Source organism: Somniosus microcephalus, chromosome 31 (assembly GCF_052327205.1).
Source record: "Somniosus microcephalus isolate GS21.2 chromosome 31, FLI_Smic_1.0, whole genome shotgun sequence".
Classification (NCBI taxonomy): domain Eukaryota; kingdom Metazoa; phylum Chordata; class Chondrichthyes; order Squaliformes; family Somniosidae; genus Somniosus; species Somniosus microcephalus.
Genome location: NC_141017.1, coordinates 14287118 through 14303797, shown reverse-complemented (window position 1 = coordinate 14303797; position 16680 = coordinate 14287118). Strand labels below are relative to the sequence as shown.

Sequence of the window (16680 nt, the reverse complement as noted above, 5' to 3'; positions counted from 1 at the left end):
CGTGCCCGCTAGTCGGTGTGGGAGCGTGCCCGCTGGTCGGTGTCGGAGCGTGCCCACTGCTCGGTTTTGGAGCGTGTCCGCTAGTTAGTGTTGGAGCGTGTCCGCAAGTCAGTGTCGGAGCATGCCTGCTGGTCGGTGTCGGAGCGTGCCAGCTAGTTGGTGTCGGAGCGTGCCCGCTAGTTGGTGTCGGAGCGTGCCCGCGAGATGGTGTCAGAGCGTGCCCGCTAGTTAGCGTCGGAGCGATCCCGCTAGTTGGTGTCGGAGCGTGCCCGCTAGTTGGTGTCAGAGCGTGCCCGCTAGTTGGTGTCAGAGCGTGCCCGCTAGTTGGTGTCGGAGCGTGCCCGCTAGTTAGTGTCGGAGCGATCCCGCTAGATGGTGACGGAGCGTGCCCGCTAGTTAAGTGTCGGAGCGTACCCGCTAGTCAGTGTCAGAGCGTGCCCGCTAGTTGTGTCGGAGCATGCCTGCTAGTGTCGGAGCGTGCCTGCTAGTTGTGTCGGAGCGTGCCCGCTAGTTGATGTCGGAGCGTGCCCGCTAGTTGGTTTCGGACTCTGTCCACGAGTCGGTGTGGGAGCGTCCCTGTTGGTCGGTGTCGGAGCGTGCCCGCTGGTCGGTTTTGGAGCGTGTCCGCTAGTTAGTGTTGGAGCGTGTCCGCAAGTCGGTGTCGGAGCATGCCTGCTGGTCGGTGTCGGAGCGTGCCAGCTAGTTGGTGTCGGAGCGTGCCCGCTAGTTGGTGTCGGAGCGTGCCCGCGAGATGGTGTCAGAGCGTGCCCGCTAGTTAGTGTCGGAGCGATCCCGCTAGTTGGTGTCGGAGCGTGCCCGCTAGTTGGTGTCGGAGCGTGCCCGCTAGTTAGTGTCGGAGCGATCCCGCTAGATGGTGACGGAGCGTGCCCGCTAGTTAAGTGTCGGAGCGTACCCGCTAGTCAGTGTCAGAGCGTGCCCGCTAGTTGTGTCGGAGCATGCCTGCTAGTGTCGGAGCGTGCCTGCTAGTTGTGTCGGAGCGTGCCCGCTAGTTGATGTCGGAGCGTGCCCGCTAGTTGGTTTCGGACTCTGTCCACGAGTCGGTGTGGGAGCGTCCCTGTTGGTCGGTGTCGGAGCGTGCCCGCTGGTCGGTTTTGGAGCGTATCCGCTAGTTAGTGTCGGAGCGTGTCCGCTAGTCGGTGTCGGAGCATGCCCGCTAGTTCGTGTCAGAACGTGCCCGCTAGTTGGTGTCGGAGCGTGCCTGCTAGTTAGTGTCGGAGCGTGCCTGCTAGTTGTGTCGGAGCGTGCCCGCTAGTTGATGTCGGATCGTGCCCGCTAGTCGGTGTGGGAGCGTGCCCGCTGGTCGGTGTTGGAGCGTGCCCGCTGCTCGGTTTTGGAGCGTGTCCGCTAGTTAGTGTTGGAGCGTGTCCGCAAGTCGGTGTCGGAGCATGCCCGCTGGTCGATGTCGGAGCGTGCCCGCTAGTTGGTGTCGGAGCATGCCCGCTAGTTGGTGTCGCAGCGTGCCTGCTAGTTGGTGACGGTGCGTGCCCGCTAGTTGGTGACGGAGCGTGCCCGCTAGTCGCTGTCAGAGCGTGCTCGCCAGTCGGTGTCGGAGAGTGCCCGCTAGTTGGTGTCGGAGCGTGCCTGCTAGTTGGTGTCGGAGCGTGCCCGTGAGTTGGTGTGGGACCGTGCCCGCTAGATGGTGTCGGAGCGTGCCCGCTAGTCGGTGTCGGAGTGTGCCTGCTAGTTGGTGTCGGAGCGTGCCCGCTCGTTGGTGTTGGTGTCGGAGCATGCCCGCTAGTCGGTGTCGGAGCGTGCCCGCTAGTCTGTGTCGGACCGTGCCCGCTAGTTGGTGTCGGAGCGTACCCGCTAGTTGGTGTCGGAGCGTGCCCGCTAGTTGGTGACGGAGCGTGCCCGCTAGTTGGTGCCGGAGCGTGCCCACTAGTCGGTGTCGGAGCATGTCTGCTGGTCGGTGTCGGAGCGACCCGCTAGTCGGTGTCGGAGCGACCCGCTAGTCGGTGTCGGAGCGTGCCCGCTAGTCGGTGTCGGAGCGTGCCCGCTAGTCGGTGTCGGAGCGTGCCCGCTAGTTGGTGTGGGAGCGTGCCCGCTAGTTGGTGTGGGAGCGTGCTCACTAGTTGGTGTGGGCGCATTCCCGCTAGTCGGTGTCGGAGCGTGCCCGCTAGTTAGTGTCAGCGTGCCCGCTGGTCGGTGTTGGAGCGTGCCCGCTAGTCGGTGTCGGAGCGTGCCTGCTAGTCGGTGTCGGAGCGTGCCCGCTAGTCGGTGTTGGAGCGTGCCCGCTAGTTGGTGTCGGAGCGTGCCCGCTAGTTGGTGTTGGAGCGTGCCCGCTAGTTGGTGTCAGACCATGCCCACTAGTTGGTGTCTGAGTGTGCACGCTAGTTACTGCCGGAGCGCGCCCGCTAGTTAGTATCGGACAGTGCCCGCTAGTTAGTGTCAGCGTGCCCGCTAGTTGGTTTTGGAGCGTGCCTGCTAGTTAGTGTCGGAGCGTTCCCGCTTGTTGGTGTCGGAGCGTGCCCGCTAGTTAGTGTCGGAGCGTGCCCGCTGGTCGGTGTTGGAGCGTGCCTGCTAGTTAGTGTCGGAGCGTGCCCGCTAGTTAGTGTCGGAGCGTGCCCGCCAGTTGGTGTCGGAGAATGCCCGCTAGTTGGTGTCGGACTCTGCCCACTAGTTGCTGTCGGAGTGTGCCCGCAAGTCGGTGTGGGAGCATGCCCACTGGTCGGTGTCGGAGCGTGCCCGCTAGTTAGTGTCGGAGCGTGCCCGCTATTTAGTGTCGGAGCGTGTCCGCTAGTTGGTGTCGGACCGTGTCCGCTAGTTGGTGTCGGACCGTGACGCTGGTCTGTGTCGGAGTGTGCTTGCTAGTCTGCGTCGGAGCGTGCCCGCTAGTTGTTGTCGGAGCGTGCCCGCTAGTCTGTGTCGGAGCGTGCCCGCTAGTTGATGTCTGAGTGTGCCCAATCGTCTGTGTCGGAGCGTGCCCGCTAGTCTGTGTCGGAGCATGCCCGCTACTTGTTGTCAGAGCGTGCCCGCTAGTCTGTGTCGGAGCCTGCCCCCTAGTTGTTGTCGGAGCATGCCCGCTAGTCTGTGTCGGAGTGTGCCTGCTAGTTGTAGTCGGAGCGTGCCCGCTAGTCTGTGTTGGAGCGTGCCCGCTGGTCGGTGTCGGAGCGTGCCCACTAGTCTGTGACGAAGCGTGTCCGCTAGTTGTTGCCGGAGCGTGCCCGCTAGTTGGTGTCGGAGCGTGCCCGCTAGTTGGTGTGGGAGCGTGCCCGCTAGATGGTGTCGGAGCGTGCCCGCTAGTCGGTGTCGGAGCGTGCCCGCTCGTTGGAGTTGGTGTTGCAGCGTGCCCGCTAGTCGGTGTCGGAGCGTGCCCGCTGGTCGGTGTCGGAGCGTGACCGCTAGTGGGTGTCGGAGTGTGCCTGCTGGTCGGTGTCAGAGCGTGCCCGCTAGTTGGTGTCGGAGCGTGCCCGCTAGTTGGTGTTGGAGCGTGCCCGCTGGATGGCGTCGGAGCGTGCCAGCTAGTTGGTGTCGGAGTGTGCCCGCTAGTTGGTGTCGGAGCGTGCCCGCGAGATGGTGTCGGAGCGTGCCCGCTAGTTGGTGTCGGAGCGATCCCGCTAGTTGGTGTCGGAGTGTGCCCGCTAGTTGGTGTCGGAGCGTGCCCGCTAGTTGGTGTCGGAGCGTGCCCGCTAGTTAGTGTCGGAGCGATCCCGCTAGATGGTGACGGAGCGTGCCCGCTAGGTGGTGTCTGAGCGTGCCTGCTAGTTAAGTGTCGGAGCGTACCCGCTAGTCAGTGTCGGAGCGTGCCCGCTAGTTGTGTCGGAGCGTGCCCGCTAGTGTCGGAGCGTGCCTGCTAGTTGTGTCGGAGCGTGCCCGCTAGTTGTGTCGGAGCGTGCCCGCTAGTTGATGTCGGAGCGTGCCCGCTAGTTGGTTTCGGACTCTGTCCACGAGTCGGTGTGGGAGCGTGCCCGTTGGTCGGTGTCGGAGCGTGCCCGCTGGTCGGTTTTGGAGCGTATCCGCTAGTTAGTGTCGGAGCGTGTCCGCTAGTCGGTGTCGGAGCATGCCCGTTAGTTCGAGTCAGAACGTGCCCGCTAGTTGGAGTCGGAGCGTGCCTGCTAGTTAGTGTCGGAGCGTGCCTGCTAGTTGTGTCGGAGCGTGCCCGCTAGTTGATGTCGGATCGTGCCCGCTAGTCGGTGTGGGAGCGTGCCAGCTGGTCGGTGTCGGAGCGTGCCCGCTGCTCGGTTTTGGAGCGTGTCCGCTAGTTAGTGTTGGAGCGTGTCCGCAAGTCGGTGTCGGAGCATGCCCGCTGGTCGGTGTCGGAGCGTGCCCGCTAGTTGGTGTCGGAGCATGCCCGCTAGTTGGTGTCGCAGCGTGCCTGCTAGTTGGTGACGGTGCGTGCCCGCTAGTTGGTGACGGAGCGTGCCCGCTAGTCGCTGTCAGAGCGTGCTCGCCAGTCGGTGTCGGAGAGTGCCCGCTAGTTGGTGTCGGAGCGTGCCCGCTAGTTGGTGTCGGAGCGTGCCCGTGAGTTGGTGTGGGACCGTGCCCGCTAGATGGTGTCGGAGCGTGCCCGCTAGTCGGTGTCGGAGTGTGCCTGCTAGTTGGTGTCGGAGCGTGCCCACTCGTTGGTGTTGGTGTCGGAGCATGCCCGCTAGTCGGTGTCGGAGCGTGCCCGCTAGTCTGTGTCGGACCGTGCCCGCTAGTTGGTGTCGGAGCGTACCCGCTAGTTGGTGTCGGAGCGTGCCCGCTAGTTGGTGACGGAGCGTGCCCGCTAGTTGGTGCCGGAGCGTGCCCACTAGTCGGTGTCGGAGCGTGTCTGCTGGTCGGTGTCGGAGCGACCCGCTAGTCGGTGTCGGAGTGACCCGCTAGTCGGTGTCGGACCGTGCCCGCTAGTCGGTGTCGGAGCGTGCCCGCTAGTCGGTGTGGGAGCGTGCCCGCTAGTCGGTGTGGGAGCGTGCCCGCTAGTTGGTGTGGGAGCGTGCTCACTAGTTGGTGTGGGCGCATTCCCGCTAGTCGGTGTAGGAGCGTGCCCGCTAGTTAGTGTCAGCGTGCCCGCTGGTCGGTGTTGGAGCGCGCCCGCTAGTCGGTGTCGGAGCGTGCCTGCTAGTCGGTGTCGGAGCGTGCCCGCTAGTCGGTGTTGGAGCGTGCCCGCTAGTTGGTGTCGGAGCGTGCCCGCTAGTTGGTGTTGGAGCGTGCCCGCTAGTTGGTGTCGGACCGTGCCCACTAGTTGGTGTCTGAGTGTGCCCGCTAGTTACTGCCGGAGCGCGCCCGCTAGTTAGTATCGGACAGTGCCCGCTAGTTAGTGTCAGCGTGCCCGCTAGTTGGTTTTGGAGCGTGCCTGCCAGTTAGTGTCGGAGCGTGCCCGCTTGTTGGTGTCGGAGCATGCCCGCTAGTTAGTGTCAGAGCGTGCCCGCTGGTCGGTGTTGGAGCGTGCCTGCTAGTTAGTGTCGGAGTGTGCCCGCTAGTTAGTGTCGGAGCGTGCCCGCAGTTGGTGTCGGAGAATGCCCGCTAGTTGGTGTCGGACTCTACCCACTAGTTGCTGTCGGAGTGTGCCCGCAAGTCGGTGTGGGAGCATGCCCACTGGTCGGTGTCGGAGCGTGCCCGCGAGTAATTGTCGGAGCGTGCCCGCTAGTTAGTGTCGGAGCGTGCCCGCTATTTAGTGTCGGAGCGTGTCCGCTAGTTGGTGTCGGACTGTGTCCGCTAGTTGGTGTCGGACCGTGACGCTAGTCTGTGTCGGAGTGTGCTTGCTAGTCTGCGTCGGAGCGTGCCCGCTAGTTGTTGTCGGAGCGTGCCCGCTAGTCTGTGTCGGAGCGTGCCCGCTAGTTGATGTCGGAGTGTGCCCACTAGTCTGTGTCGGAGCGTGCCCGCTAGTCTGTGTCGGAGCATGCCCGCTACTTGTTGTCAGAGCGTGCCCGCTAGTCTGTGTCGGAGCCTGCCCCCTAGTTGTTGTCGGAGCGTGCCCGCTAGTCTGTGTCCGAGCGTTCCCGCTGGTCGGTGTCGGAGCGTGCCCAGTAGTCGGTGACGGAGCGTGCCCACTAGTCGGTGATGAAGCGTGTCCGCTAGTTGTTGTCGGAGCGTGCCCGCTAGTTGGTGTCGGAGCGTGCCCGCTAGTTGGTATGGGAGCGTGCCCGCTAGATGGTGTCGGAGCATGCCCGCTAGTCGGTGTCGGAGCATGCCCGCTAGTCGGTGTCGGAGCGTGCCCGCTAGTCGGTGTCGGAGCGTGCCCGCTAATTAGTGTCGGAGCGTGTCCGCTAGTTGTTGTCGGAGCGTGCCCGCTAGTTGTTGTCGGAGCGTGCCCGCTAGTTGTTGTCGGAGCGTGCCCGCTGGTCGGTGTCGGAGCATGCCCGCTAGTCAGTGTCGGAATGTGCCCGCTAGTCAGTGTCGGAGCGTGCCTGCTAGTCAGTGTCAGAGCGTGCCCGCTAGTTAGTGTCGGAGCGTGCCCGCTAATTAGTGTCGGAGCGTGTCCGCTAGTTCGTGTCAGAGCGTGCCCGCTAGCTGTTGTCGGAGCGTGCTTGCTAGTTCTGGTTGGAGCGTGCCCGCTAGTTGGTGGCGGAGCGTGCCCGCTAGTTGGTGTCGGAGCGTGCCCGCTAGTCGGTGTGGGAGCGTGCCCGCTAGTTGTTGTCGGAGCGTGCTTGCTAGTTCTGGTTGGAGCGTGCCCGCTAGTTGTTGTCGGAGCGTGCTTTCTAGTTCTGGTTGGAGCGTGCCCGCTAGTCTGTGTCGGAGCGTGCCCGCTAGTCTGTGTCGGAGCGTGCCCACTAGTCGGTGACGGAGCGTGCCCGCTAGTCAGTGTCGGGGCGTATCCGCTAGTGTCGGAGCGTGCCCGCTAGTCAGTGTCGGAGCGTGCCCGCTAGTTAGTGTCGGAGCGTGCCCGCTAGTTAGTGTCGGAGCGTGCCCGCTAATTAGTGTCAGAGCCTGTCCGCTAGTTCGTGTCGGAGCGTGCCCGCTAGTTGTTGTCGGAGCGTGCCTGCTAGTTCTAGTCGGAGCGTGCCCGCTAGTTGGTGTCGGAGCGTGCCCGCTAGTCGGTGTGGGAGCGTGCCCGCTGGTTGGTGTCGGAGCATTCCTGCTAGTTGGTGTCAGACCGTGTCCGCTAGTCTGTGTCGGAGCGTGCTTGCTAGTCTGTGTCGGAGCGTGCCTGCTAGTTGTTGTCGGAGCGTGCCCGCTAGTCTGTGTCATAAGAACATAAGAACATAAGAAATAGGAGCAGGAGTAGGCCAATTGGCCCCTCGAGCCTGCTCCGCCATTCAATAAGATCATGGCTGATCTGATCCTAACCGCCAATCCACTATGACAGGACTATCTCCTGAATCTAACAGCATTAGACACACGAAAACAGGAGCAGGATCAGGCTACACGGCCCCTGGGCCCGCTCCGCTACCCACAGGGCCATGACCTATCCGAACCTAGACTCATGTCCAAATTCCTGCCCGCTCCCCGTAACCCTTAATTCCCTTTTCTACTAGGAAACTGTCTATTTCTGTTTTAAATTTATTTAATGATGTAGCTTCGACAGCTTTTTGGGGCAGCATATTCCATGGACCTACCACCCTCTGAGTGAAGTAGTTCCTCCTCATCTCAGTTTTGAAAGAGCAGCCCCTTATTCTAAGACTATGCCCCCTAGTTCTAGTTTCACCCATCATCTGGAACATCCTCCCTGCATCCACCCGATCCAACCCCTTCATAATCTTATATGTTTCAATAAGATCGCCTCTCATTCTTCTGAACTCCAATGAGTAGAGTCCCAATCTACTCAACCTCTCCTCATATGTCCATCCCCTCATCCCCGGGATTAATCGAGTGAACCTTCTTTGTACTGACTCGAGAGCAAGTATGTCCTTTCTTAAGTATGGACACCAAAACTGTATGCAGTATTCCAGGTGCGGCCTCACCAATACCTTGTACAACTGAAGCAATACCTCCCTATTTTTATATTCTATCCCCCTAGCAATGAAAGCCAACATTCCATTGGCCTTCCTAATCACTTGCTGCACCTGCATACTAACCTTTTGAGTTTCGTGCACCAGGACCCCCAGATCCCTTTGTACTTCAGTACTTTCAAGTTTCTTGCCATTAAGATAATAACTTGCTCTACGATTTTTCCTGCCAAAGTGCATAACCTCACACTTTCCAGTATTGTATTCCATCTGCCAAATCTCTGCCCACTTACTTAGCCTGTCTATGTCCCCTTGCAGGTTTTTTATGTCCTCCTCACTCACTACTTTCCCTCCCATCTTAGTATCATCTGCAAACTTTGACGTGTTACACTCGGTCCCCTCCTCCAAATCGTTAATATAGATTGTAAAGAGTTGGGGACCCAGCACTGACCCCTGCGGAACACCACTGGTTACTGATTGCCAGTCTGAATATGAACCATTTATCCCAACTCTCTGCCTTCTGTTAGATAGCCAATCCTCTATCCATGCCAGAATATTACCCCCAATCCCGTGATTTTTTATCTTAAGCAATAATCTTTTGTGTGGCACCTTGTCAAATGCCTTTTGGAAGTCTAAATACACTACGTCCACTGGTTCACCTTTATCCACCCTATATGTTACTTCCTCAAAGAACTCCAGCAAATTTGTCAAACATGACTTCCCCTTCATAAAACCATGCTGACTTTGTCTTATTAAATTATGATTATCCAAATGTCCTGTTACTGTCTCCTTAATAATGGACTCCAAAATTTTACCTACCACAGATGTTAGGCTAACCGGTCTATAGTTTCCAGCCTTCTGTCTACTGCCCTTTTTAAATAAGGGTGTTACATTAGCAGTTTTCCAGTCTGCCGGGACCTTTGCTGAGTCCAGGGAGTTTTGGAAGATTATTACCAATGCATCCACAATCCCTACAGCCACTTCCCTCAAAACCCTGGGATGTAAGCCATCAGGTCCAGGTGATTTATCCGCCTTGAGTCCCATTATTTTACCAAGTACTACTTCCTTAGTGATTTTGATCGTATTTAGCTCCTCCCCCCCTATAGCCCCCTGCTTGTCAAGTGTTGGGATATTCTTGGTGTCCTCCACTGTAAAGACTGATACAAAATATTCATTCAGTGTTTTTGCCATCTCCATATTTCCCACCATTAATTTCCCGGTCTCATCCTCTAAGGGACCAACATTTACTTTAGCCACCCTTTTTCTTTTTATATAACTATAAAAACTCTTACTATCTGTCTTTATATTTTTTGCTGGTCGGTGTCGGAGCGTGCCCGCTGGTCGGTGTCGGAGCGAGCCCGCTAGTCGGTGTCAGAGCGAGCCCGCTAGTCGTGTCGGAGCGAGCCCGCTAGTCGGTGTCGGAGCGTGCCTGCTAGTCAGTGTCGGAGCGTGCCCGCTAGTCGGTGTCGGACTCTGCCCGCTAGTCGGTGTCGGAGCGTGCCCGCTAGTCGGTGTCGGAGCGTGCCCGCTAATTCGTGTCGGAGCGTGTCCACTAGTTGGTGTCGGACCGTGTCCACTAGTTGTTGTCGGACCGTGCCCACTAGTTGGTGTCGGAGCGTGCCCGCTGGTCGTGTCGGAGCGTGCCCGCTAGTCGGTGACACAGCGTGTCCGCTAGTCGGTGTCGGAGCGTGCCCGCTAGTCGGTGTCGGAGTGTGCCCGCTGGTCAGTGTTGGAGCGTGCCCGCTGGTCGGTGTTGGAGCGTGCCCGCTGGTTGGTGTCTGAGCGTGCCCGCTAGTTGGTGTCGGAGCGTGCCCGCTGGTCAGTGTCGGAGCGTGCCCGCTGGTCAGTGTCGGAGCGTGCCCGCTAGTCCGTGTCGGTGCGTGCCCGCTAGTCCGTGTCGGAGCGTGCCCGCTAGTCAGTGTCGGAGCGTGCCCGCTAGTTAGTGTCAGAGCGTGCCCGCTAGTTGGTGTCGGAGCGTGCGTGCTAGTTGGTGTCGGAGCGCGCCCGCTAGTTGGTGTCGGAGCTTGCCCGCTGGTTGGTGTCGGAGCGTGCCCGCTGGTTGGTGTCGGAGCGTGCCCGCTGGTCGGTGTCGGAGCGTGCCCGCTGGTCGGTGACGGAGCGTGCCCGCTGGTCGGTGTCGGAGCGTGCCCGCTAGTCGTGTCGGAGCGAGCCCGCTAGCCGGTGTCGGAGCGTGCCTGCTAGTCAGTGTCGGAGCGTGCCCGCTAGTCGGTGTCGGACTCTGCCCGCTAGTCGGTGTCAGAGCGTGCCCGCTAGTCGGTGTCAGAGCGTGCCCGCTAGTCGGTGTCGGAGCGTGCCCGCTAATTCGTGTCGGAGCGTGTCCACTAGTTGGTGTCGGACCGTGTCCACTAGTTGTCGGACCGTGCCCACGAGTTCGTGTTGGAGCGAGCCCGCTAGTCTGTGTCGGAGCGTGCCCGCTAGTTGGTGTCGGAGCGTGCCCGCTGGTCGGTGTCGGAGCGTGCCCGCTAGTTGGTGACAGAGCGTGTCCGCTAGTTGTTGTCGGAGCGTGCCCGCTGGTCGGTGTCGGAGCGTGCCCGCTGGTCAGTGTCGGAGCGTGCCCGCTGGTCGGTGTCGGAGCGTGCCCGCTGGTCGGTGTCTGAGCGTGCCCGCTAGTTGGTGTCGGAGCGTGCCCACTGGTCAGTGTCGGAGCGTGCCTGCTAGTCCATGTCGGTGCGTGCCCGCTAGTCCGTGTCGGAGCGTGCCCGCTAGTCAGTGTCGGAGCGTACCCGCTAGTGTCGGAGCGTGCCCGCTAGTCAGTGTCGGAGCGTGCCCGCTAGTTAGTGTCAGCGTGCCCGCTGGTGTCAGAGCGTGCCCACTAGTTGGTGTCGTAGCGTGCCCGCTTGTCTGTGTCTGAGCATGCCCGCTAGTTAGTGTCGGAGCGTGCCCGCTAGTTAGTGTCGGAGCGTGCCCGCTAGTTAGTGTCGGAGCGTGCCCGCTAGTTGGTGTCGGAGCGTGCCTGCTGGTTAGTGTCGGAGCGTGCCCGCTAGTTGGTGTCGGAGCGTGCCCGCTAGTTGGTGTCGGAGTGTGCCCGCTAGTTGGTGTCGGAGCGTGCCCGCTGGTTAGTGTCGGAGCGTGCCCGCTAGTCGGTGTCGGAGCGTGCCCGCTAGTTGGTGTCAGAGCGTGCCCGTTAGTTAGTGTCAGAGCGTGCCCGCTAGCTAGTGTCTGAGTGCGCCCGCTAGATGGTGTCGGAACGTGCCTGTTAGTTAGTGTCGGAGCGTGCCCGCTAGTACGTCTCGAAGCATGTAATGTATGAAACGCGGCAGCTAGTTCACGCACAGCAAGCTCCCACAAACAATAGCGTGATAATGACCAGATAATTTTTTTAATGATGTTGCTTGGGGGATAAATATTGGCCAGGACCCCAGGGATACCTCCTCTGCTCTTCTTTGAAATAGTGCCGTGGGATCTTTTATGTCCACCTGAGAGAGCAGACGGCACTTCTGACAGTGTAGCTCTCCCTCAGTACCGCACTGGGAGTGCCAGCCTAGATTTTGTACTCAAGTCTCTGGAGTGGGACTTGAACCCACAACCTTCTGACTCAGAGGCGAGAGAGAGCGAGAGTGCTGCCCACTGAGCTAGCTATATGAGCAGTAGCTCTAATCCTACGTGTCTGCTCTGTTCCCATTATCCCTTTATTCTTCTTTCCTTCAATTGCCTGTCCCCAGGATTTCAGTAAAAGTGTAGCGCTGGGAATGTGAAACTTGCATGTGGTGTCCAGTTGAACTGTGAGAAACATTCAACGATACAAAACAGCGGAGTAGAATTGGACTGGTGAATCCAATAAACAAGAAAAAGTGAGGCCAAACTTGTCTCCATTCATTTATAATCCTGTCCCATGAAATGACTCCTACACGATGGCCTAAAGGTGATCTTCATCGTTAGGTTTCATGCTCCAGTCACCAATGAGTTGCTCATGAGGTTGGTTGGGTGTTACTGAGGTTATCATAGAAAGTTACAGCACAGAAGGAGGCCATTCGGCCCATCGTGTCCGTGCCGGCCGACAAAGAGCTCTCCAGCCTAATCCCACTTTCCAGCTCTTGGTCCGTAGCCCTGCAGGTTACGGCACTTCAAGTGCACATCCAAGCACTTTTTAAATGTGATGAGGGTTTCTGCCTCTACCACCCTTTCAGGCAGTGAGTTCCAGACCCCCACCACCCTCTGGGTGAAATCATTTCTCCTCTAAACCTCCGACCAATTACTTTAAATCTATGCCCAAAATCATTTTGTTTTGGGTGGGGGGCATGAATTTGATAAGGAAACATTTTTCAATCGGAATATAAGAACAGGAGTACGCCCTTTAGCCTCTCGAGCCTGTTCCGCCCTTCAGTTAGATCATGGCTGATCTGTACCTTAACTCCAACTACCTTCCTTGGTTCCATATCCATTAATATCAGTTTAGAAATTTCTATTTGACCCCCGGCCTCAACAGCTTTTGGGGGAGAGAGTTCCAGATTTCCACCACCCTTTGTGTGACGAAGTGCTTCCTGACATCACCCCTGAACGGCCTGGCTCTAATTTTAAGATAATGCCCCCTTGTTCTGGACTCGCCCACCAGAGGAAATTGTTACTATCTACCCAATCAACTCCTTTAATCATCTTAAACACCTCAATTAGATCACACCCTTAATCTTCACTAGAATTTCTAGCTGGTTAGACATTTTGATGTATTACAGGAAACTCTTTGGTATCCGGCACCAACGGGACCGGCGTGGTGCCGGTTTATCAAAAAGTCCGGATTACAGAGAGGTGTAGTAAAAAGGTACGAGAGCCCCGTACATAGCAACAAATCCAGGCTTCCCTGTTGCTTAGCAACAGGTGCAAGAAGCCCGGCCACAGACCAAGCATCCCTCAATTGCAGGAACCCCCGATTACACAGCCAAGAATCAAGAAACGGCCACTAATATGAAGAAAAACTTAACTGAACCTACTCCTGAATTTTGCCGGTTAACCGAGATTTCCGGTTGTTTGGGTGCCGGTAAATCAAGAGTTTCCTGTACTGTGGTTCCTGAGACAAGTCCACCACATTGAAGATATGAATTGGGGATCCTCGGTATATTCTTCATCTAAATACTGTTGCTTTGTCTCTCTGCAGAAGACCAGGAGATCAAAAGAAGCTGATCCGTCAGATGGCGAAGGAAGTGATGAGGAAGCGGTGGCTCCGCTGAATGACCAGGAATCAGGGAGACAGACCTCGAGAGAGGCGCGGAATGGTGTGGAGGCCGTCGCTGATTGCATGAGTGAGGACCGCGAGACTGAAGAGTGTCCCATCAAACCGCCTAGCACTGAAGATCGCCCAACTGGAGGTGTGATCGAGGAACTGTCCACCGACCAGCGGGTTGAAAGATCTTCAGCTGTGGAGCATTGCCCCAGCGTCAAGCGCGAGGATCTCATCGATGCTGAGATGAAGCTTGATGTCGAGGATTTTAAGATTGTGGAAGTGCGAATCTGTCCGGATAACGATGGAGAAGTTGACTCTTCTGAAGTACTTACCCCTAAGGAGGAGGACTGCAGTGAAGAATGCTCCCAGGAACCTTGCACCAGTCAAGGTAACTTGGGTTTACAGCTGTTAGAACGCAATATAATGGTCAAACTTGTAGTTCAACCCAATGGAAAGTCTTAAAGTACTGTTCCACTGGCAATGATCTACATTTGCTAATGTAAGGGCTCGTTTATACCACAAGTCTGTAAGGTGCACCGAGATTATATATTACAGGAAAGATGTGATTGCACTAGAGAGGGGATTTACGAGGATGTTGCCAGGACTGGGGAATTTTAGCTATGAGGAAAGATTGGATCGGCTGGGGTTGTTTTCTTTGGAACAGAGGAGGCTGAGGTGAGACCTAATTGAGGTGCATAAAATTATGAGGGGCCTAGATAGAGTGGATAGGAAGGACCTATTTCCCCTAACAGAGAGGTCAATAACCAGGGGGCTGAGGTTTAAAGTAATTGGTCGGAGGATTAGAGGGGAGTTGAGGAGACATTTTTTCACCCAGAGGGTGGTGGGGGTCTGGAACTCACTGCCTGAAAGGGTGGTAGAGGCAGAAACCCTCATCACATTTAAAAAGTACTCGGATATGCACTTGGAGTGCCGTAACCTACAGGGCTACGGACCAAGAGCTGGAAAGGGGGATTAGGCTGAGATAGCTCCTCTTCGGCCGGCACAGACACGATGGGCCGAATGGCCTCCTTCGGTGCCGTAAATTTCTGTGATTCAATGATTAGTTATGTGGTGTAAATACAGCCCAAATATGGAGTGAGGACCCAATCTGACACTGGCTGGAAGTTGATTGGGATTCCCTGGAGGATGAATTCTTGCTCCTGAACCAGCTCTGGCCTTAACTCCAGATTTACAGGACACACAAGTTTAACATCTGTGCAAAGTGGAGCCCTCTTCGCACTAATGCTGAACTGCGTGGGCGCAAGGACCCCCCTAAAGCACATTGCGGTGTAGCTTGCAGCTATTAAAAGCCAGGATGGCAGAAAAGGCGAGCTAGCAGATAAATTTCCTTCAAGCTTCAGAGAACATAAACAAAGCTTTTAATTACAGAACAAATGGCAGAAGGAAGTTGCTTCCCTGTTTATTAAACCCGGTTGATGAAATCAGCTGCTTGGTTTACGATCTCCTAAAACTGCATCTCACGAAAAACTCATTTAACCAGCATTTACGGGCCACACTGAATGAGTGGATGAACAGGAGGTTGGACGGATCAGTGATTTATCACAGATACATTGATCGCAAAACTAGATTCGTGCGTCAACTCGTGGACACATTTAAAGTGCTGTTTAATTACGAAGTAGTAACTTTTCGTGGGCAGCCTTTTGAGTTTTAAAGTAGTCCATTTGCCACTTTTCACTTCCAGACTGACTTAATACACGGTTACCATGGGAGTTAAGGGAATCGAGGGATATGGGGATCGGGCGGGAAAGTGGAGTTGAGGTAGAAGATCAGCCATGATCTTATTGAATGGCGGAGCAGGCTCGATGGGATCTTTTACATTCACCTGAACAGGCAGACAGAGCTTTGGTTTAATATTTCATCTGAAAGACGGTACCTCTGCTAATGTAGACATATAAATTGGCCAGAAAAAGCAGTAAACCTGAGGATTGGGAGCAGTTTAGGATTCAACAAAGGAGGACAAAGGGATTAATTAAGAAGGGGAAAATAGAATATGAGAGTAAGCTTGCATGGAACATAAAAACTGACTGTAAAAGCTTTTATAGATATGTGAAGAGAAAAAGATTGGGGAAGTCAAGCGTAGGTCCCTTGCAGTCAGAATCAGGGGAATTTATAATGGGGAACAAAGAAATGGCAGACCAATTAAATACATATTTTGGTTCTGTCTTCACAAAGGAGGACACAAATAACCTCCCAGAGATGTCGGGGAACATAGGGCCTGATGAAAGGGAGGAACTGAAAGAAATCAGTATGTGTAGGGTAATGGTGTTAGGGAAATTGACGGGATTGAAGGCCGATAAATCCCCAGGGCCTGATAATCTACATCCTACAGTACTTAAGGAAGTGGCCCTAGCAATAGTAGATGCATTGCTGATCATCTTCCAGCATTCGATAGAATCTGGAACAGTACCCATGGATTGGAGGGTAGCTAATGTTACCCCACTATTCAAAAAAGGTGGTAGAGAGAAAACGGGGAATTACAGACCGGTAAGCCTGACATCGGTAGTGGGGAAAATGCTAGAGTCCATTATAAAAGATGTAATAGCAGAGCAATTGGAAAACAGTGACAGGATCGGACAAAGTCAACATGGATTTACAAAAGGTAAATCGTGCTTGACTAATCTACTGGAATTTTTTGAGGATGTAACTGGTAAAATAGATAAGGGAGAACCAGTGGATGTGGTGTATTTGGACTTTCAAAAGGCTTTCGATAAGGTCCTGCATAAGAGATTAGCGTGTAAAGTTAAGGCACATGGGATTGGGGGCAAGGTGTTGACTTGGATAGAGAACTGGTTGGCAGACAGAAAGCAAAGAGTTGGAATAAACGGGTCTTTTTCCAAGTGGCAGGCAGTGACTAGTGGGGTACTGCAGGGATCGGTCCTTGGACCCCAGCTATTCACAATATATATTAATGATCTAGACGAGGGAACTAGATGTAATATCTCCAAGTTTGCAGACGACACAAAGCTGAGTGGGCGTGTGTGCTGTGAGGAGGATGCAGAGAAACTCCAGTATGATTTGGACAGGTTGGGTGATTGGGCAGAAGCATGGCAGATGCAATATAACGTGGATAAATGCGAGGTTATCCACTTAGGTGTCAAAAACAGGAAGGCAGATTATTATCTGAATGGCAATAGATTGGGAGAAGGGAAAGTGCAACGAGACCTGGGTGTCCTTGTGCACCAGTCGCTGAAGGTAAGCATGCAGGTGCAGCAGGCGGTTAAGAAGGCAAATGGCATGTTGGCCTTCGTAGCGAGAGGGTTTGAGTACAGGAACAAGGATGTCTTGCTGTAGTTGTACAGGGCCTTGGTGAGACCACATCTTGAGTATTGTGTGCAGTTTTGGTCGCCTTATCTGAAGAAGGATGTTCTTGCCATGGAGGGAGTGCAGCGAAGATTCACCAGGCTGATACCTGGGATGGCAGGAATGACGTATGAGGAGAGATTGGGTCGATTGGGCTTATACTCGCTGGAGTTTAGAAGAATGAGAGGGGATCCCATTGAAACTTATAAAATTCTGACAGGACTGGGCAGACTAGATGCAGGAAGGATGTTCCCGATGGTGGGGGAGTCCAGAACCAGGGGTCACAGTCTAAGGATAAGGGGTAAGCCATTTAGGACAGAGATGAGGAGGAATTTCTTCACCCAGAGAGTGGTG

The 16680-nt window shown here is 55.7% G+C and overlaps 1 protein-coding gene across 2 annotated transcripts in view; it reads left to right on the top strand.

Annotated features, from left to right (window-relative positions):
- Positions 1–16680, top strand: part of LOC147097596 (sterile alpha motif domain-containing protein 1-like) — a 161934-nt gene that overhangs the window by 78824 nt on the left and 66430 nt on the right. For both annotated transcript variants that reach the window (XM_085971562.1, XM_085971561.1), the window contains exon 2: positions 12940–13393. In XM_085971562.1, coding sequence (XP_085827688.1) covers positions 12940–13393 — 454 coding nt within the window. The remainder of the gene's footprint in view (positions 1–12939; positions 13394–16680) is intronic.